The sequence below is a fragment of the Armigeres subalbatus genome, chromosome 1 (assembly GCF_024139115.2).
Source record: "Armigeres subalbatus isolate Guangzhou_Male chromosome 1, GZ_Asu_2, whole genome shotgun sequence".
NCBI lineage: Eukaryota > Metazoa > Arthropoda > Insecta > Diptera > Culicidae > Armigeres > Armigeres subalbatus.
The window spans coordinates 80,751,854-80,773,439 of NC_085139.1; the positions used below are offsets into that span (position 1 = coordinate 80,751,854).

The following is a 21,586-nucleotide window of genomic DNA, read 5'->3' on the forward strand; positions in this document are numbered from 1 at the left end:
AATAAAAGCGACACAGTTGTTTCATAAGGGCCAATGTCGCAATGAGCTCGAATGGAGAAAATGGGTTGGAATGTTCCATGACATGTTTTCAATTATATATCAAAGAGTAGATGTTATTTTAAATCAGTACCAAATTTTCAAAACGACTTATCTGCTTTTGTAAACAAAGATTCAAACGTCCATCAACACCATCAACACGTAGGTGAAGCTTTCTGCTACCTGTTGGTGGTGTTGGTTTGCGTGGGAGTGCTATCAGATTCATCAAATTGACGTTAATCTTGTTTACTAAAGCAGATAAGTCGTTTTGAAAATTTGGTATTGAAATGTTAATAGTTTGCATGAAATTCATCCATATCTAATCATTGAATCCACATATAAATAAAATTTACTTTGGATTTATTTCGATTTGAAAATATGATTAAAGAATTAGTCGTCCTTTTTCTAACAGTGTACACTTGCGCCCTTCAGAAATGCGCCATAATGTTTTGACAACATCCTTTTAGCCCAAATTCCACGCCCGGCTGTCAACCTGTTTGTCAGTATCGCCTGTTTGCATCGCCCCGTTGTGTTTTCAAAGTACCGTTTAGCCCTTTTGCTCACATGTGTTTTTGATGCAAGAACGAAGTGTCATAATGCAAAAATGAAACACAGTTTAGCCCTTTTGCTGCCATGGAAAAAACGGGGCGCAATAGCACCAAGAAAACAAATTCCAACGGAAATGTAATACCGCACTCCTGCATTTTTTGTTTGTTTTTACAGCAGAAAAACAACATTTTGTGCCATTTTAAATATGCTACATATAGTACATTTCCAGGAGTTTCGATCTATGACATAAACTCGATTTGTTTACATTTGCGACTTCGGCCCTTATGAAACAACTATGTCAGAAAGAATCGTTGGTAAATTTAAGAAAATTCGTTACACTGAAACTAAGTGTGGAGTAATTTTAACCATGGTCGGGCAGTAAAAATAACAATTCTGCATACTGTCAAAATAAATGGTTGCCATGGCATATTTTACCATGTACATGGTAAAAATAACAACAGCTTTTCCGATAGTTTGTTTCCCTTTTTTCATCAAAACAAGTCATTTTGTTCTCTTAAGAAGTATTATAAATTTAAGTTTTGTTGATATTTATATCGATAAAAAAAGCCGCAAATGCTAATCGAGTGTAAAAATTACTGTCCAAGGGATTAATTAAGGATGAAGAGCAATTGACGGTATGTCTGGCAGTTTGTTGAATTAAATTCATCGCTAAACTTTATTTCTTTTTTCATCCCGTGAGAAAACCCAGAGCTCCTGGAACCGGCCGTGAATAATCGCAACCGCAGTCATGAATTTATTTTGTTTTACTGGTAAGAATATTTTTTGTTGGTGTTTATTGAATTCATAAGAAGATATCTTTGTTGAAAAATATTTTCTGTCGTCAGGAAACAGTTCAATATTTCAACGAGATAAGGTGATCGGCAATTCGTCCGCCATGGTATCCGAACAAGTTATCTTACGAGCACCCCCTCAACCTCGTCTGTTCACATGTATGCATCAGTCACTCTGATTTCTGGAGGACACAACCGGAACAAACGAAATGGAGACAATGGAGACTATTGCATTGCAAATGGCAATACTAGATACTTCATGGTATTCGTAATGTATTACATAAATAGTTTAAAGAATAAATAAAACTTTTTGTTAAATTAAATCACCGTGCTTTTTGCATTGATTATTGCCAAAAATTGTCGACAAGAAATGTCCATCCAGGAAAATACTACATATAATGCAGTTAAATTTACTACTCAATTGTTATTTTGAATGCAAGAAATGGTTAACTTTTTAACTTTGTAATTCGGTATAAATAACCATGCTCCATGGTAATTTTGACATTTGTTTGTATATTATGCAGTCATGGTAAAAAACACTACACATTTCGTTTGAAATGAATGCGGTATGTAGTCTGCACAAATCAATTGGTGTTGTGCATTTAAATTAAACTATCAATATAGTATTTTTTACCACAAAGCTGTTTTCAGTGTAGTGATTTTCAGTAGAAAGTATTGGATTGTTAAATTTACCAACGCTTAAACTGTACTTTGACAAGAACCAACTATTTGTCAAAACAAGAGTTTTGTATTCAAAATAAAATGTATTTTTCTTTTCAAATCAACAAGATACTTTCAAAACAACAAGTCATATAAGCTTTCATTTTAAGTCAGTATTATTTAAATGCAATTTTAAAATTGAATTTTGTTTTGAAAAAGGAATATTGTTTTTATTTTCTATCCTCTTTATTAATTTTACAATTTTTTAACGTCTTGAGGACCAGATCCGAAAAAGAAACACAATTCGGTTTGTGGTTAATGGTCCTCGTAGTTGGACAGTCAGTATCTGTGAAGCCGGAATACGACTACTTCCTTCTAAGTTTCGAACGTATTCCCTCCATTCCACCGTGAATCCCAAATATACTATATTAACAATATAGTCCACTTCGTAAATCCCATATATTAGGCAAGAGACTGAATATTAACACCATCTTGCGTCACAAAAGGCAACTAACGCCTAAAAACGATAGCCAAGGGGTGCGTTTTTGAGAAAATTACACTAATTTTACAATTTTGAAATTTTGAATTACTTTTTTTAATTTTATTTTTATACTCAGATATCAAAATAGGGTTTTGGGTTGATTTCTAGCATATTATTAAGAAATGTTATGTTGCATATTGAATTATACGTTTAAGCACCCCTCGGAATGTCTGTTCACTACATTGCTTGCCTTTTGTGACACCGCGGCGCTACTGCATTGTCTCTTCAAATCAGCCAGAGTTGACTATATTGGTTATAGAGTATATTTGGTGAATCCCCTTGCGTTGCTGGAACCAATATATGAAATATATTTACCTTTTATTATACATTTTCAGATTTATTAAGTTAAACTTACCAGGAGCAATGTTCGTTATATTTATCGTCTTTATGTGAATCGATAACTCGATTCATATTGAAACAGAATGGAAAATGTCAAACTGACAACAGCTGGCAAGCGGATGACATTTGGCGTGACAGATTGGTTTGACATTAGAAGTTTTGCGGCAAATTACCGCTTGTCGTGTGCATTCATAGCCTGATTCAACGCCGAGTAAAGGTTACCTTATACTATCGACAGACATATGATTTCCGCACAATGATTTTCGTATCACGCTGTACGCGTACATTGACGATATGACACACATCTTTTCTTTCCACCGTTGTATCTACACAAAAAAAATCGTTGGTGAAAATAAAAGAATCGTTGGTAAATTTAAGAAAATTCGTTAGTGATTTTCAGTAGAAAGTATTGGATTGTTAAATTTACCAACGCTAAAACTGTCCTTCGACAAGAACCAACTATTTGTCAAAACAAGAGTTTTCTATTCAAAATAAAATGTGTTTTTCTTTTCAAATCAACAAGATACTTTCAAAATAACAAGTCATATATGCTTTCATTTTAAGTTAGTATTATTTAAATGCAATTATAAAATACAGTTTTGTTTTTAGAAATGAATATTGTTTTTATTTTATATCCTTTTTATTAATTTTACTTTTTTTAACGTCTTGAGGGCCAGATTCGAAAAAGAAACAATTCGGTTTGTGGTTGATGGTCCTCGACAGTCAGTATCTGTGAAGCCGGAATACGACTGCTTCCTTCTTAGTTTCGAACGTATTCCCTCCATTCCACCGTGAATCCCCTTGCGTTGCTGGAACCAATATATGAAATATATTTACCTTTTATTATACATTTTCAGATTTATTAAGTTAAACTTACCAGGAGCAATGTTCGTTATATTTATCGTTTCGTCCTTTTAAACTCTATTTTTGGAAGTACCAGAACCGGAAGCGGCTCGGTGAGACCGATGGCGTACCTAGAATGTACTGAACAGCACTGGTAGATAACAGCCTTCTGGGGGAACTGGCGAGCAGCCTAGCGGTCGATCCTTGAGAAGTTTTTTTTTCTGAAGTAGGTGTCGACGATGATCCTACGACCGGTCAAATCCGCCTCAACCAGTGGTCAGCCAATGATGAAAAGTTCGCAAGAGTGTCTGAATCGCATTATACAAATTCTTTCCGAAAGTATCCACCATTTCTTGTGCCAACGGTTGTATCGGAGCAAGAACTTGAATGCGTCTCCTGAAAAACATTAATCCCCATTTAAAATTCTGTTTTAAAACCAGATAATGAATAAAACTTACTTGGTAAACATAGAACTTTTGTCTCATTTTTCAATTCTCAACATGCAATGACAGATCATCACTGGCTGCCAGTTACATTAGTTTTTGCCATCTGTGTTGCCAGAAACACGAAATATGCAAATTAGTTTGACTGTTTTTTAAGTTTTGTTCTGAGTGTTCGCGCTGTAAAAATAACAATTTTACACTGAGAAAAAAACTATCAAATCAAACATTTTGCTTTTAAATTAAGCATTTTAGCACTCAAAAATACCAAATTTTTCCAACTTTTAAAATAAAATTAGAAAATCTTGAAATCACAACTTTTTTTCGCTCTGTGTATTTGATAGCTTGTTTTGAAACTGATTCTACCGATTTCCAAAACTATATTTTTCATCAAAATGTATAGAAATCATAAACTGGTACTATAGTTTTTTATGTCTATTATCGAGACTTCCAGCCCAAGGCTGGCTCGTCTCGCATGTGAAAAAACCGTTTCTTTGAAAAAAAAAGTCAAGTTTCTGAGACTAAAGTGAATGTTTTAAAATTAGCAATTCTTAGTGACATTGTTTGTGCTTTTTTGATACATTATGCTGCCATGAAGGTCCAGTTATAGTTGCTGTCAATAAATGCTGACCGGGTGAGCGAAGGCAAGGATGTGAGGACACTTGTTTCAATCCAGAGCCAGATGATGACGATGAGCTGATGTTTCAAAATGAATCAAGATTATAGAGAATGATTATGGTTGGATCAAAATGGTCAGGCACAAACGATGGATTGGAAAGTTTCAAATATGGTGAGTCCGTTCCATACTTAAAAATATAAATATTAAAACTGATTTCACTAAATACGGTCTGAGTTCAACGATGTATATTTATGATGTATCATGGATATAAATCTTGATCCCGGAAGTATAAATATATTGCATATATCCATTTGATATCTGAATGTATTTATGCAGGGGCTTACTGTTAGTGATAGTGACCTCGGACATGAAATACCAGGCACTCTGAAATGGGTCACTGGAGCTGCAGTAGAGCTAGCACTTTCTAACTCCCGGATTAAATCTGACTGTTTTAACAGACAGCTTTCTTCCATAACATCACTGCCAGACAGTGGGGGTTAGTTTGTACACACACACACAATGTTACTATAGTTTTTATGGGCATTACACAATATTTACCCGTATTTTTTGAATAAGCGTCAGCACTATGTCTGAAACTTGATTATGCATATGTACAACATGTGATAGATTTAGTTCGGAAAAGGTATTGGAGGGTAACCGCCCCTTCGGTGGGGTTTGATCCCACGACCCCAGTTCGCATGACAGGTGCTTTCCCTACTAAGCTACGAAGGACCTCCGTCGTCCACCGCAGCTTAGCGGGTACTGATGAAACCAAATTCCCAGCACCAGGTACCAGCCGATCTCTCGCAATACATTTTCAGAACTAACTCTCTCAAATGTATTTTTGTACACAATGTCAACCAAGTAGGATGAGTATTTAATATTGTCCGGCTCCTACACACTTGCTTCATCAGCAACGGCGCTCAATGAAGTAGGGTTGTGTAAGCATTTGCCAGTTTGGTCGTCAGATCCCAACACGACCACACAAGCGAAGAGAGATCGCCACTCGAGATCAGTACATTCAAAGTTAATTGCCTATATGCCTATATGACGGAGGTCCTTCGTAGCTTAGTAGGGAAAGCACCTGTCATGCGAACTGGGGTCGTGGGATCAAACCCCACCGAAGGGGCGGTTAAACTAAATCTATCACATGTTGTACATATGCATAATCAAGTTTCAGACATAGTAATTAATTTCCACTCCGGGTGGCTTAATACCCGGCTGTTGTACATATGCATAATCAAGTTTCAGACATAGTAATTAATTTCCACTCCGGGTGGCTTAATACCCGGCATATACACACTTAATCTGCATTTTATTTCTCGGTAATATAAATTGACGAACACGATCGTTAAAGTTTATTTTTCTGATATCTCGTGAATAAATATGACGTTTACTCAAGTTACTGAGACTCGGCAATCAAGTTTGCAATAGTGATTGGTAGTTTGGAGTTTAACCGAGTTTCGGCAAACCCTTTCTGTCAGACGAATAACCTCTAACGTGCTCCATTGCTGTTAAAAACACGTGAAGAAGCAAAAAGCAATGGAAACATTGAACAATCATCTTTAAATTTTTCTGGTAAGCATTTAATCTGATTTAAAATACCTCTCCGGACACGACACTATTCTGTTGTAAATTTACAATACATTTAACGTATACATTTGCGTATACAGAAACATTAAAACATTCACACACTTTCCATGCGCGAAGAAGCCAAAATGAGCGTATTAGACATCGTTGGCAACATCAGGAACCTAGGAAAAAAGACCGTTTGGGTAGCACCCTTTATTCCCGTCCCTAACGTTAACTACAGAAATTCTTGTTTTAAGCTTTTAGTGGAATGTATTTCCAATTCTAGGTTTATCTTAGATGGTTAGTATTTACAAGTTGTGCGAAAGTTGAACAATAATTCTAAGAGTTATGAACGTTGGGAACGGAGGTAAAGTGTGCTGCCCAAATGATCCTTTCTCTTGTGGAATCGTGGAGTAATGTTAGATATGGCTGCCTAATCGAATGGACATCCTGTTCATTTTGGTACTTTTATCTATTCAACCCCGAATACGGATTCGAACTGCTGGTTATAATTTTTAAAGTTTTACTTGCACAATATGTACAACAGCAAAAAAATGACTAAAATATACTCCACATTGATATTGATTAATGCTTTTAATTTTTGTTTTGATTCATCTGGAAATATTATCTAGAAATAATTATTCACTGAATTTCGGCAAAGCACTTTACCGATCAGTTCAGCAACACATTACCGAACGGCACGGCAAATTTTGACAGCTGGTTGATGTCAAACACTTTACGACCAATCGGTAATTTGAACTTTCACCGAGATTTTTACCGAGATATCAGCTGTTGGATTCTCGGCAATTTATTTTGCCGGCCTCGGCGAAAAATTTTAAGTGTGTAGGCAATTAACTTTGAATGTACTGAAGCGTCAGCAGTTCATTCATAGTTTTCATAGTTTTCCAATGAATCGCTTACTTTGAGCATGCTTACAGCGGCACGCTAGGAGTTAACTTTCTGAAATCAGTATGGCGAAAGGCATATAAGGTTCGATTTCTCAAAATTAAGCACCTTCATCGAAAAAATATTTAGTAGGCGTAGTAGCGGACACCATCCTTCATATCCGGTACCAAATAGTTTTTCATGAAAAGTTCCTATTTTTTTAGAAAACCCGCGTTAGATGTCTTTCGCCATACAAATTTCTGGCGGTTAACTCATGCTGGCTATTTACGCATATACGATAGCGCCTGGATGTGTAAGCGACGAGTAGAAAATCAGCCACTGCCAATAATGAATGAATCGACTGCTTTGAGCGTGCTTACAGCGGCACACTAGGAGTTAACTTTCTGAAATCAGTATGGCGAAAGGCATCTAAGGCTCGATTTCTCAAAATTAAGCACTTTAATCAAAAAAATATTTGGTAGGCGTAGTAGCGGACACCATCCCTCATAACCGGTACCAAATAGTTTTTCATGAAAAGTTCCTAATTTTGAGAAAACCAGCGTTAGATGTCTTTCGCCATACAAATTTCTGGCGGGTAACTCATGCTGGCTATTTTGTGCATATACTATAGCGCCTGGATGTGACAGCGGCGGGTAGAAAATCAGCCACTGCCAATAATTCATTCTTCGTATTGGTATTTTAGCAGAAATATGCGAGTTCTTGCAAATATTCCGCAGGGCAATTATCTCTGCTGACGTTTAATCACTCTATTCTATGGTTTGGGGTGATTTCAGTGCAAACGGCACTGATCGTTTAATTCATTTGGACATTCTGAAGGATAAAGCCAGCACCGTTCAATTGGGTTATAGATCCAATTTTGAATTTGTCCAAAACAACGGTACAAAACATTCTTCCCATCTAAAAAAGTAGATGCTGACTAATGGCAAATCAAAGATCCCGCATCCTTCCCTATCCCCAGACCTCATTCCAATTAAAACCCATGAGAATCGTGCACAAACTGTTCGAAATCACACGATACAGAACTCAAACCATTGAATGTCATGCAAATGCAACGGCAGATCTTCCCGGAAACAACCCAAGAACTGGCAAACTTAATAGGAAGACATCTTCATAGCGTAATTGTAGCAAACAATGGGCTAACGAATAATTATTTTGCCAATGTTGTGAAACGGAATTGCAGAAAAACAAATTTTACTCAGTCAGCTTGCAAATGTTTGTTTTTATTTCATATGTCAAACGGCGTATTTGACATTTCAAAACAACAAATTAAGTTCTGTTTCGTACAATACAACGGTCGGAGAGGAGGGTACGGAAACCATCGTGCTATCGTGATACCAGCGTGATTCTGGGTGACAGACAAATGATTTTATGCTGTACAGTGATATTGGTATCATATATGTGTCACAAGTATTACACCTCGGGAGAATTTTCCGCCGGAATTTGGTCCCCGTGCATTTTAAATGGGGCCGGGATTTTGCTTTTCCGTGCCCAAATCCCGAGAACATCGCATATGCAAAAATACACGGAGAAAAATCCGCGGACCAAATTCCCGATGTGTAAGGTGGCCTTAACGCTGCGTCAACGCCTGCTTTGAGCGTGCTTACAGCGGCACACTAGGAGTTAACTTTCTGAAATCAGTATGGCGAAATGCATCTAAGGTTCGATTTCTCAAAATTAAGCACTTTAATCGAAAAAATATTTGGTAGGCGTTGTAGCGGACACCATCCCTTATAACCGGTACCAAATAGTTTTTCATGAAAAGTTCCTAATTTTGAGAAAACCAGCGTTAGATGTCTTTCGCCATACAAACTTCTGGCGGTTAACTCTTGCTGGCTATTTTGTGCATATACTATAGCGCCTGGATGTGGCTGCGGCGGGTAGAAAATCAGCCACTGCCAATAATTCATTATACCATCAACAGCGATTTTAACTATTTGGTTATCGTTTTGCGCATTCATTTTACATTAGATTTAAAATAACACAAGAACTTAAATCGTTAATACTTTCTGGCGGATGTTTACGTCTAAACGTCAGCAAGACTAGAACGATTGTTTACACACACTTGCTTTATTATTTTTTTTTTCTCGAAATATAATCCTAAAAACCGTGAATTCTGGGTAAACGCACCACGGTCGGTTCGTGTAACGTCGCGAGTTCGGAAAGTGGTACCAATGGACCACATACCATAATGATCCGCAAAAATTACGACAAAAGCAAGGTTCGCATAACCTCAACTCAACCAGCGATCAATGATATGATCGAGAGAAATCTGCAAGCTGCAAATGCTCAGCAAAGACGCCGTAGCAACTCAATGGGCGATTGCACCGTGCAGCACCCGGATCCGACCAACAGCAGACATCAATCGCATCCCAACCGATGGCCGGTTGTAGTAGTATCAATAATAGATCTTGCTGACGTTGACTCATCCTTCTTTTTCAAGCGCATGGGGAGGATAGGATTTGTTTTCATCGGGAAACGCTTCGGAAGCGTTTCCCGATGAAAAACAAAACCCATTCTTTCTGTGCGCGTGCAAGAGTAAGATGACTAAACGTCAGCAAGCTATATACACTGGTAGCAGTTCCCAATGTGCCAACTGTAAACACATACGACTCACTGATGGATGTTGGCAATGTTCCCACCAGTTCGCACGAAACGGGTGCAACACCACAACCCACTGCACGGATTCACTGCCCACCAATATTTGTGCAAAATTCGAACGTGATTGACATCAACAAGCTTATGTCCTCATTAGAAGTAGGTAAAAAAAAAACTACTCGCAGAAGATCATCAGGGATGGAATCCGACTGCAAATTAACGAGAAGGCAAAGTTCGACACAGTTGTTTGCTGCTCTCAAATCAAACGATGTGAAGTTTTTACACACAGCACTAGCGATGAGATTCCGATAAGAATAGTTCTAGCTGGCCTACCGACATTCGACTTGAAGGATGTACAAGAAGAACTACAGTGCAAAAACATTTTCCCGGTGGAGGTGAAAATGCTGCACTCATCGAAGAAAGGTGATTCCGCTTTGTATCTTTTCAATTTTCGCAAGGGCGCGATAAAACTACAGGACAAACAGAAGGACCTTTTCAACGTCATTGATAGCTGGCGTTATTTTTCTAAGAAGATTGGAGAAATCGTCCAGTGCTTCCGATGCCAACAGTTTGGCCACGGCATGCGGAACTGCAATATGCAAGCCAGGTGTGTGAAGTGCGGCGAGTTACATCTCACGAAGGATTGCAGCATACCGTCACGCTCAACTCCCGACGATCAATCTTCCCGATCGAAGATACGGTGCGCAAACTGTAGTCAGAACCATACATCCAGTTTCAAAGGCTGTCCTGCAAGAAAAAAACATATCGACGAGACTGCAACTAAAAAGGTACAGATTACACGGCGCAGTCAAATGGCTAGCACCACAGGACGCACTTTTCGATCTACATTCGTATCCCCGAATATAACGTTCGCCGAAGCCACTAAGAAAAACGACTGCTTTGTTGGCGCTGCCGCTGCTGCGACAGGAGGTGACGTTAGAACCAACGACTCGGAACTTTTCTCGCTCTCCGAGTTCCTGAATTTAGCTAACGAGCTCTTTTCACGTCTCGCCACATGCAAATCGAAAGCATCACAATTACTCGCTCTGTCGGAGCTGATGATAAAATATGTTTACAATGGATAATACCACCAGCCTAAACATACTTAATTGGAACAGTCGTTCCATTCGCAACAAATTGTATTGGATAACCGTAATATTGATGTAGCTATTGTTACGGAAACATGGTTACGCCCACACATGTCAAACTACACATGCGTCCGTTTAGACCGTTCCACTACGATAGCAACTCGAGGCGGTGGCGTTGCAATTTTCGTGCGTAAAGGTATCAAATTTTCCCAAGCTGACGGACTAAACACCAGTGCTATCGAGGCTATACAGATCACTGTCTACACGGCATCCACTCCAGTTCATCTGATTGCCGCTTATTTTCCCGGATCGGCGAGCTCAACTATTCTCAACAAGTTTCATCGAGATTTGCGGTGCCTTACTCGTCTCACGGAACCATTCTTTGTTATTGGCGACCTTAACTCCAGACATAGTTATTGGAAGTGTAATCGAATGAACAAGGCGGGTAGAATACTATTTCGCGAATACGAGTCTTCAATTCTTTTCATACACTTTCCGGATAGCTATACACGCATGTCTCCCAACGGAAAAACTACTTCCACCTTAGATTTAGTCCTATCCAACAATCTTATTGGAATGTCGGTTCCAGAAACGATTCACGATCTCTCTTCGGATCATTTTCCAGTTCTGTTCACTATCAACGCCGATACACCATTCAAGGATGAGGTGAAGAGATTCAAAAACTATAAACGTGCCAACTGGTCACTATTCAACAGCTCTGTTTCAAGAAGACTCGACCTCACATCACCCTTAATCAACAGTCTGAATTCAACGGAGAAAGTCGATGCTGCTCTCGAGTACCTTGAATCTGCACTAAATACCGCCGAGAACGATGCAGTTCCTGTCGAAATCGTTACTCCCCGCAAATATCAGCTCCCAGATCAAACGAAACTTATTATTCGATTAAGGAATTTGCGACGAAGACAGTTTTGTTGTTCAAAAGATCCATTACTGAAAAGAATCGTAGACAATCTTAACTTTCGGACTCGAAACGAATGTGCGGCACGCAAATTCAAAACCTTTGGAACCATCATTCACAATTTAAAAAACGGCAGTTTTGAGTTCTGGAAAATTAGCAAAAATCTTCGAATAAAATCAAATAAAATACCAATTCTCTCTTCGTAACGATAATCGACTGGTTGTTACCGACACAGAAAACGCAAATGCTCTGGCGGAAAGTTTTGCACGAGCACACAACAATCAACTGGTTAGTGATCCCGAAACAACTCTTGAGGTACGGCGCTCGATGGATGACCTCGTGAACAATAATACCATTAACATCGACCCTGCTACATACACAAAACCCAGCGAAGTCAAGAAAATCATACATCGATTGAAAGGAAGGAAAGCACCAGGACAGGATGGGATTCGGAACGTAATGCTGAAAAGGCTACCTCGTAAAGGACTGGTCTACCTAACGAGACTTTGCAATGCGTGCATCAAACTAATGTATTTCCCCGACAAATGGAAACACGGAAAAGTTATAGTTATCCCCAAATCCAACAAAGACGTCACTCTCCTACAAACTACCGCCCGATTAGTCTTTTGAGCAGTTTGAGTAAAATTCTTGAGCGATTGATCCTCAACCGCTTGGAACGTCATCTAGAAGTCAACCCTGTGATCCCCAATGAACATTTCGGATTCAAGATTGATCACTCAACGAACAGCTTGCCCGAATTACGAAACTTGTGAAACACGGATTCAACACAAAATAGTCTACTGGTATGATTCCATTGGACGTGGAAAACGCGTACTATTCTGTTTGGCAAGAAGCGGTCATTTTCAAAATACACAGAGCCAACTGCCCGCTGTACATAGTGAAGCTAGTGAAATCATTTCTTCTTGAAAGAACTTTCGCCGTGTATGTCAATGGCTGCAAGTCGGAGTCCCTCAAAATACCTTGCGGCGTCCCTCAGGGTTCTGTGCTGAGCCCCACACTCTACAATATATTCACCAGTGACGTGCTAATGGTAGACGGAGTCACCTATGCCTTTTCGCCGACGATGCTGCTTACCTTTCAACCGACGAAGATCCCCAAACCATCACCTGTAAACTTCAGCATGCTCAGGATAAACTCCAAGAATTTCAGCAGAAGTGGCGCATCAAAATCAATGCTTCTAAAACCCAAGCTATTTTCTTCAGTCGAAAGCGCTCACCGAGATACTTTCCATCAGATGAAATCGCCATCAATGGAACAACGTCCCTTGGAATGAAGAAGTAAATGACCTTGGACTTACTCTGGACAGAAAACTACTTTTTGACAAGCACGTCAATCGAACAATTGAAAAACTCCACGGTTTATCACGCTTACTTTACTCGTTGATCCACCGAAGATCGTCCCTCCAGTTATCCAACAAACTACTATTCAACAAATGTGTGTTCATTCCTGTTCTCACTTATGATTGCCCGGTGTGGCAAAAGCGTGCCCTATTGCATCATAGATGATTACTAGTCAAACAAAATAAGCTTTTGAAAATGATGCTAAATCTTAACCCCTGGTTTCCACTGAAGACTTCCACCAAATAGCAGAAGTGTTTTGTATAGAAAGTTTCAGCAAGAGTTAGAACATCGTGTGAAACGTCTGCTAATCCATTAATACTGGACATTTTCCCATAAGCATATCTGCGATAAAATTAGTATATAAGTATCTAAGTTGAATTCAGGGTTTTTTTTAAATATTTTTCTCCCTTGTGAACTATCTCGCCAATGAACTATCAATTTTCTAAATAAGCCACAGCATTAATCGCAGCTGTAAGTGTAACAAATCTCTGCATAAGAATAATTGTGAATTTATATAATGTCGAATCAACAGCCAATAAATAAATAAATATTCTTAAAAAACTTTCTGGCGGATAAGATGACGTGTAATTATGAAAAATGTGAGTCAAGTGAACCAGGAGCAGATGTTGTTGTTTTTACTATGTACACGGTAAAATAATACCGTGTTAGCATTGTTTTTTAAAAACAATGTTGTTATTTCAACGATCTTTGTATTTATTTTGACAACACTAGAATTTGTTATTTTACTACAGCACCATGGTTGAATTTACTATACGCTTTGTTTCAGTGTGTGAACATGGTAGCCCTGCAGTCGGGATAATAAATACCGATTCATCAAAAAATAATTTGGTCACCTTGGCTGCGTGAAGACGTATCTGTCACCTTCTGTCACATAAAAAGGCTTTTTAATAAAAACAAGAACACTCCATGCAAGAACTTTGGATTTTTCGGATAGAGAGCGGCAGCGGAGATTGAAGAGATTGTTTAAAAAATAGAATCTGTAAAATATGTATTTATTATTTGTCATTAGCACCATCTGCTTTTTGATGGCTTTCTCATCTAAAATTGCTAAACTGGTAAGAGAAGACACTATTATAATACGCTCCAAACCTCACTGAATTCATATTTGTATCATACACAGATCCTTCCATTCCTGCTGCGTGAACCGGCGGAACTTGTATCGTTGCGTGCTAAAATCGAACAGACCCGCCGCGAGCTTGCGAAAATATCCATGCGCGAAAACTATCTCGAGTACGTGCATAAGGAGCGGTTTCTGGTAGCGCTGGAGAAGGAATTAACAGTACCGAAGAGTAACTACAACAGTCGGAAGGTATTCTTCGACTACGGTATTGGATACGGTTTGTATGCGGTGCTGGCTTTGGGATTGATTGTAATTTCTATATTCTACCGATACACACCCGTGGTGATTTTTGGAAAGAATTTCAATTTTGAACCCTTCGGCAAAGTACTCAATTTACCGACAGGAGTTCCAAATGCTGTTTCAACCGTCTTCTGGATCGTTGTGAACAACTTCGTAGCGCGGATTGTAGTTGGATACGTGAATTAAATCGTACGAAATAAATAAAAAGTTGACTATTGTTTTTATTTGATTCAATTATAAAAATTGTAAAACTTAACATGATTTTCAATGCATTTCGCGACTTCAAAAAGTCGTCTCTCGGAAAACTTAGGTCCCATTAGTTGTAAGCTTATTGGAAGTCGATGTTCCGAAAGCCTTATTGGTAGGGACAGCGCCGGTATACCTCCCATGTTGGCCGGCTGGGTGCAAAAGTCCTGAACGGCGCACTGATCACGATTGTTGCTTTGAGTGAACTCAGAGTGACGAGGGGCATCGCTGAGAGTTGTCGGAGTCAACAAAACATCCACTTTATGAAAGGCTTGATCGAAGTCGTTGGCAATCAAACGACGGACTTTAAGTGCTTTTTCGAAGTACTTGTCGTAGTTTTTTCTAAGCAGAAAAAAGTTACCAGATAGAATCCGATTTTTAACGACATCGTTGAACCCTTCAGCCCGTGATTTAGCATAAAGTTGTTCTGTGCTGGTGTCCTCATCGGAACGGTGACCGTATTCGATGCCATCGTATCGGGCCATGTTACTAGCGACTTCGCACTGATTTAGAATAGAGTAGACGAATATCGAAGCGGACGTGTGGGGAAGGGATACCGTTTTTACGGATGCACCTGCATCTTCTAACATATCCGCTATTTTGGTCCACGTGCTGAGAACCTCATTCGAGAGACCTTCGCAATGATATTCAATAGGTATTCCTATGGTCAGCCCCTTTAAGCTAGGTTCATCTGGAATTGAAATTGGTGCGAATGTTGATTTAACAGTCGTAGAATCTTTGGCGTCTGGTCCAGCGATTGCATTGAACACGGCTATACAATCGTCTATCGTTTTTGTTAAAATCCCGGGAACGTCCATGGAATTTACAAGTGGAATCAAACCATGCCTAGATAGAAGTCCGTATGTTGGTTTGAATCCAACCACTCCACAATATGATGCTGGATTACGAGTTGAACCTCCGGTATCTGAACCCAAAGCCCTGAAAATGCAACAATGGAAGCAACAAACATTAGAATGCATACAATTATCCAAAAGCAAATGAATTCACACTAATCACAGTATTCTGCTTTTCTATGTGTCTGGTGCTTTTTAGTTTTTACGATTGTGCACATATTTACAGATTTTTTATGAATTTCAAAAGTTCTAAATTTGTCTGCAAATTTGCTGTTTGTTGCCTTATGGAAAACTAGAGACCACCTTCTATTATACCTTTGCTTTGGATAACGTTCAACATTTCTGCCCATCTACTTTCTCAATAACTATTTTGAAATGGAAAGTAATAAGAACCTCTCTTATACAGATAAGCCAAAATATAGAAATTATAACAAAATTAAATATAAAACTTACGCGAAACATAAGCCAGACGCCACAGCAACGGCCGACCCTCCACTACTTCCCCCAGCGATGCGGTAGTCGTCGTTTTCTTCCGCACTCCAGCAGTTTTTCGTTGGGCCGAAGATTGAATCAACCGTTCCCGAGCCCATCCCGTACTGATCCATGTTGGTCTTTCCCACCAGCACTGCTCCATTGCGAACCAATCGCTCGTATACGGTGGCACTGTAGGTCGGAACGAAGTCCTGCAGCATCCGCGCTGCACAGGTCGTGTGGATTCCTTTGGTGCAAAAGTTATCCTTTATTGCAATCGGAGCACCATCCAGCACACCGAGGGATTTTCCTTCTTTGTACCGGGTGGAGGATTTCTCTGCCTGCGCTAAAGCTTTCTCCGGGGATGTCCGAATGAAGGCATTCAGGTGCTTGAGTCGGCCCACTTGTAGCAGTGTTTGCTCAATCGTGGACAATGGGTCTAACGTTCGGGAACGGAAGCATTCAGAGAGCTGATAAAAGCAATTCGGAAAATAATTAGGCGTTCCATATTATATTATATATTATTTACCTCTTTAAGCTTCAATGGCAGGCGTCGATCCATAAATAGTTATTGATTAGATAGGTTTGCAGAAGAAAACTACCGAAAACAGAAACTTGCGATTAATTTCATGAAACTGTAAAAAGTAAATAAAATCTGAAACGTCTGTCTGTCAGACGAAAGGCCTTTTCGAAGACTTTTGAAATCAGCTCTGATACGTCATATACACGTCAACCTAAATCAACTCAGGTTCTGTTCCAATGAATCACATACAACAGTGGTTGGTTTCCTTCCCGCCGCTGCAGTATCCGCAGGCGCTAACGTATATGTATTGTCTATCCGGAACAAATCACAAATAACGCTGTTCATACCGAAGTTGGATTTTTCTCCAGGTACAGGCAACTTTCCCAACTTCGGAAGTAGTGCGCTGGATTCGCCTAAAGATGCGCTAAACAACGCATCAGTTAAGGGTCAAACACAATGGATACGTTTGCGTGCTTTTTGACAGTTTTCCCATGGGAACGCACGCAAACGTATCCATTGTGTTTAGCCCATTAGTCCATAAAAAATCCTCCCGACTAAATCGGTTCACGTCGGTACACTGTCGGCGAATGTGAGCAGTTAGTGGAAGAGAAGAATGCAGCATGGGCGAGATTGCTGCAACACCGCACGAGGGCGAACGAGGCACGATATAAACAGGCGCGGAACAGACAAAACTCGATTTTCCGGAGGAAAAAGCGCCAGCAGGAAGATCGAGACCGTGAAGAGACGGAGCAACTGTACCGCGCTAATAACACACGAAAGTTCTATGAGAAGTTAAACCGTTCACGTAAGGGCCACGTGCCACAGCCTGATATGTGTAAGGATATTGTGGGGAATAAAGTGAGTCTGAAAAATGCATTTGCATTTGTTGGTTACATTGATGGATGAAGTGGAACGTATTTCTTATTTCATGATAAAAATAATGAAATAAACTAAAATATTTAAAAATGACATTAATAGAAAAAATGATAACGAATTTGAAATTCAATCGTAGTTGGCATTTGAAATGCCAGCATACTAAGAAGCTAATGAGGAGAAATTTGAAATTCAATCTCAGTAGACTGACAGGAATTCTAGATGATTCGAACGGTGAAAATAAACGATCATTCAGTGTTATGTTTTTGAGGCGTGAACATGCGAATTATCCTTTGGTGTTCCGCGCTTGTTTTCGTTGGTAAAAGGCAAATCGGAAGACGGATTTGCTTGGCTACGACAGATATAAACGGGAACCTTCTTACGAACGAGCGTGAGGTGAACCAAAGGTGGCGGCAGCACTACGAAGAACACCTGAATGGCGATGTGGCAGACGAAGATGGCGTTATGGTGATGGACCTGGGAGAACGTGCGCAGGACATAATCTTACCGGCTCCGAATCTCCAGGAAATCCAGGAGGAGATTGGCCGGCTGAAGAACAACAAAGCCCCTGGGGTTGACCAACTACCAGGAGAGCTATTTAAACACGGTGGTGAGGCACTGGCTAGAGCGCTGCACTGGGTCATTACCAAGATTTGGGAGGAGGAAGTTTTGCCGCAGGAGTGGATGGAAGGTGTCGTGTCCCATCTACAAAAGGGCGATAAGCTGGATTGTAGCAACTACCGCGCAATCACATTGCTGAACGCCGCCTACAAGGTACTATCCCAAATTTTATGCCGTCGACTAGCACCAATAGGAGATTGTCAGTTGCGTTCTAGCAAAAATTCCGCTTGAGGCCCTTCCTAAATATTTTAACAACAGTCACTACACCTGACGGTATAATTGCAATATTTCCATTATCAGGCGACAGGTGGTATTGCTGTAATGTTTGTATCAATGTAATATTGCATATACACTAGTGACATCTGCTGTTCGATATCGTAAGCTTTCAATGTTCCTTCCACACACACGAGGTGGAGAACAGTCTTGAAGAAATTGAAAGTATACAGCTAGAATTTAGTATGGAGGTACAATGAAATCTCTTTTATTGTTTAGAACTGTAAAACAAGTCATGGGAACAAAAAATCTAAAAATTATTTGTTGTTTTTTGACCTAGGTTTCATATTGATGCGATGCGTAGTTAATGAGAACGGATGATTTGTCCATACAAGGAAATTCATTTTACTTTAAATGTTGTGGCGCCATCTCGTTCAAACTGCACCTTTGTCTTTGCCTTATTGCAAGGGAGTTCATGGGGCAGTACCAGGCGGGTTTTATGGGCGAACGCTCCACCACGGACCAGGTGTTCGCCATTCGCCAAGTACTGCAGAAGTGCCGCGAATACAACGTGCCCACACATCATCTATTCATCGACTTCAAAGCCGCATATGATACAATCGATCGGGACGAGCTATGGCAGCTTATGCACGAAAACGGTTTTCCGGATAAACTGACACGGTTGATCAAAGCGACGATGGATAGGGTGATGTGCGTAGTTCGAGTTTCAGGGGCATTCTCGAGTCCCTTCGAAACGCGTAGAGGGTTACGGCAAGGTGATGGTCTTTCATGTCTGCTATTCAACATCGCTTTGGAAGGGGTAATACGAAGAGCAGGGATTAACACGAGTGGTACAATTTTCAATAAGTCCGTCCAGCTATTTGGCTTCGCCGACGACATAGATATTATGGCACGTAACTTTGAGAAGATGGAGGAAGCCTACATCAGACTGAAGAGGGAAGCCAAGCGGATCGCGGACTAGCCATCAACACGTCGAAGACGAAGTACATGATAGGAAGAGGTTCAAGAGAAGACCATGTGAGCCACCCACCGCGAGTTGGCATCGGTGGTGACGAAATCGAGGTGGTAGAAGAATTTGTGTACTTGGGCTCACTGGTGACTGCCGAAAATGATACCAGCAGAGAAATTCGGAGACGTATAGTGGCTGGAAATCGTACATACTTTGGACTCCGCAAGAGTTCGCCGCCGTACCAAACTGACAATCTACAAAACGCTCATTAGACCGGTAGTCCTCTACGGACACGAGACCTGGACGATGCTCGTGGAGGACCAACGCGCACTCGGAGTACGTGGAGGAGGCGAATGAACCACGAGTTGCATCAGCTGTTGGGCGGTGGGCCGGGCACGTAGCCAGAATGTCGGACAATAACCCGGTGAAAATGGTTCTCGACAACGATCCGACGGGCACAAGAAGGCGAGGTGCGCAGCGGGCAAGGTGGATCGATCAGGTGGAAGATGACTTGCGGACCCTCCGTAGACTGCGTGGCTGGCGACGTGTAGCCATGGACCGAGCCGAATGGAGAAGACTCTTATATACCGCACAGGCCACTTCGGCCTTAGTCTGAATAAATAATAATAATAAATTATTAAAATCTATCTCAATCTATTTTTTTTTGTTTTTGCTCTTTGTCGATTCTTTCTAACTCTGTGAAAAACAATTTGATTTGAATAAACGCGGTTAACCGAACAAAATGGCTTCACTACACTTGACTGACAGTTATTGTGGTCCGCTCTTCTCAGCTGCTTGTGGGTGAATGGAACTTGAAGTCAAACAATTAACTCGTCACAGCCCCATAGTGACAACCGAGGTGAAGACATTTTTACACTACTGTGAAGACATTCGAAAATATCACCTGGCACTCCTGTTTATAGCATAGTTCTGTTATCATTCCACTTCTTGAAGAATCACATAAACTTCTTTCAGACGTTCACATGATCCGACATCAGTGGCGTAGCCACGGGGGTGGGTTTGGACATAAACCCCCCCCCCCCCCGAGACAAAATTTTTTGAAGAAAATTTTATTTCGAACCTTCTAGAAATTAAAAATTCTCGGGGACTTATTCAAAAGGACGTATGTGATTTTGAAAACAAAGATTCAAACGTCGATTTGTCCAATCTGATGGCACTCCCACGCAAACCATCACCACAGGCAGGTAGGGGAAGCCTTCGGCTACCTGCTGGTGGTGTTGGTTTGCGTGGGAGTGCCATCAGACAAATCGACGTTTGAATCTTTGTTTACAAAATCACATACGTCACTGAATAAGTACCTGAGAAATATTCAAAAACCCCCAGACCAATTTTCTGGCTACGCCACTGTCCGACATCATGTCAGTTGATGGTGAAATTTTGGTCTGCTGAATCTGTCTCATAAAATGCCTTATAGAATGCAGAACTAACTCACTCTCTAAACATGCTGTTGATGGAACAATGCCGGCATATTGTAAACAATCCCTCTTGCTGCAGCCTTCCTTTGCAACGAATGTATCTACGTGTGTGCTCAATTTTATGCAGCCTGTATGCGAACAAGTGTGCATGCCAAGGAAGAATGGCATCGCTCAGTCAAGCAGGATCTCGAAAGCTGTTTGTGGTCATTACACAATTTGCACTCCATAATACGATAGTTCCTAATTGTAGTGATTTACATTCCTGTTTGATAATTTACCAATTATTCTGATCCTGTGGTGTGGTGTGCTTTATTGTCATGCTTTCTCAGGCAAAGCGTAAATGAGGAATCGCATTGAAAGCAGGACAAAGCTACTGCTCTGATGTTTTGTCTTCATATTAGGTTGTGAGTATCATGTCACGATGTGTGCACCAGAGGTATAGCCCCTGTGGAACGTGTATATTGTACAGCTCTGCAACTCAATCATCTTCTCATGACAAGCTGTTGTAGTTTGCGAATCAGTAAGACGAAAAGCATCCAACGTGGAATAAAACATTAAAATAAAATAATAATCGTGTAACTTCGTATCCTCTATCTCTGAGCTTAAGCGAGAACTACAAACTCTTGGTTGAAGTTTCAATTAAATCCTTTTCGGCATAAGGGGCGTAAGCTTGAAGTACCAAGACGTCAGTTCTAATCCGATGCACAAGATTTAACGGTTTTACCGCTAACCAACTTTC

The 21,586-nt window shown here is 40.3% G+C and overlaps 2 protein-coding genes and 2 long non-coding RNA genes across 4 annotated transcripts; 2 read left to right on the top strand and 2 right to left on the bottom strand.

Annotated features, from left to right (window-relative positions):
• The first annotated feature begins 1,013 nt into the window (after positions 1-1,013).
• LOC134213981 (uncharacterized) lies at positions 1,014-1,608 on the top strand. Its single transcript, XR_009979600.1, has 3 exons — positions 1,014-1,220; positions 1,295-1,355; positions 1,431-1,608. It is a non-coding gene; the product is annotated as an uncharacterized LOC134213981 (long non-coding RNA).
• Positions 1,609-3,589: 1,981 nt separating this feature from the next.
• LOC134214046 (uncharacterized) lies at positions 3,590-4,441 on the bottom strand. The gene is made up of 3 exons (XR_009979642.1): positions 4,218-4,441; positions 3,794-4,155; positions 3,590-3,725 (listed from the first exon to the last, which is right to left on the bottom strand). It is a non-coding gene; the product is annotated as an uncharacterized LOC134214046 (long non-coding RNA).
• A 9,731-nt stretch (positions 4,442-14,172) lies between these two features.
• Positions 14,173-14,896, top strand: LOC134214226 (uncharacterized). The gene is made up of 2 exons (XM_062693665.1): positions 14,173-14,335; positions 14,401-14,896. The coding sequence occupies exons 1-2, from the start codon at positions 14,267-14,269 to the stop codon at positions 14,824-14,826; spliced, it is 495 nt and encodes a 164-aa protein (XP_062549649.1). The 5' UTR covers positions 14,173-14,266; the 3' UTR covers positions 14,827-14,896.
• LOC134214115 (glutamyl-tRNA(Gln) amidotransferase subunit A, mitochondrial) lies at positions 14,842-16,878 on the bottom strand. The gene is made up of 3 exons (XM_062693570.1): positions 16,741-16,878; positions 16,194-16,681; positions 14,842-15,825 (listed from the first exon to the last, which is right to left on the bottom strand). The coding sequence occupies exons 1-3, from the start codon at positions 16,771-16,773 to the stop codon at positions 14,871-14,873; spliced, it is 1,476 nt and encodes a 491-aa protein (XP_062549554.1). The 5' UTR covers positions 16,774-16,878; the 3' UTR covers positions 14,842-14,870.
• Positions 16,879-21,586: the final 4,708 nt, after the last annotated feature.

Coding starts and splice junctions, on each gene's coding strand:
- LOC134214226 (XM_062693665.1), top strand. CDS start 14,267: ATGTATTTATTATTTGTCATTAGCACCATCTGCTTTTTGATGGCTTTC. Junction 14,336..14,400: donor CATCTAAAATTGCTAAACTG/GTAAGAGAAGAC, acceptor TATCATACACAG/ATCCTTCCATTCCTGCTGCG.
- LOC134214115 (XM_062693570.1), bottom strand. CDS start 16,773: ATGGATCGACGCCTGCCATTGAAGCTTAAAGAG. Junction 16,682..16,740: donor TGCCATTGAAGCTTAAAGAG/GTAAATAATATA, acceptor TGCTTTTATCAG/CTCTCTGAATGCTTCCGTTC. Junction 15,826..16,193: donor GCGTCTGGCTTATGTTTCGC/GTAAGTTTTATA, acceptor TTGCATTTTCAG/GGCTTTGGGTTCAGATACCG.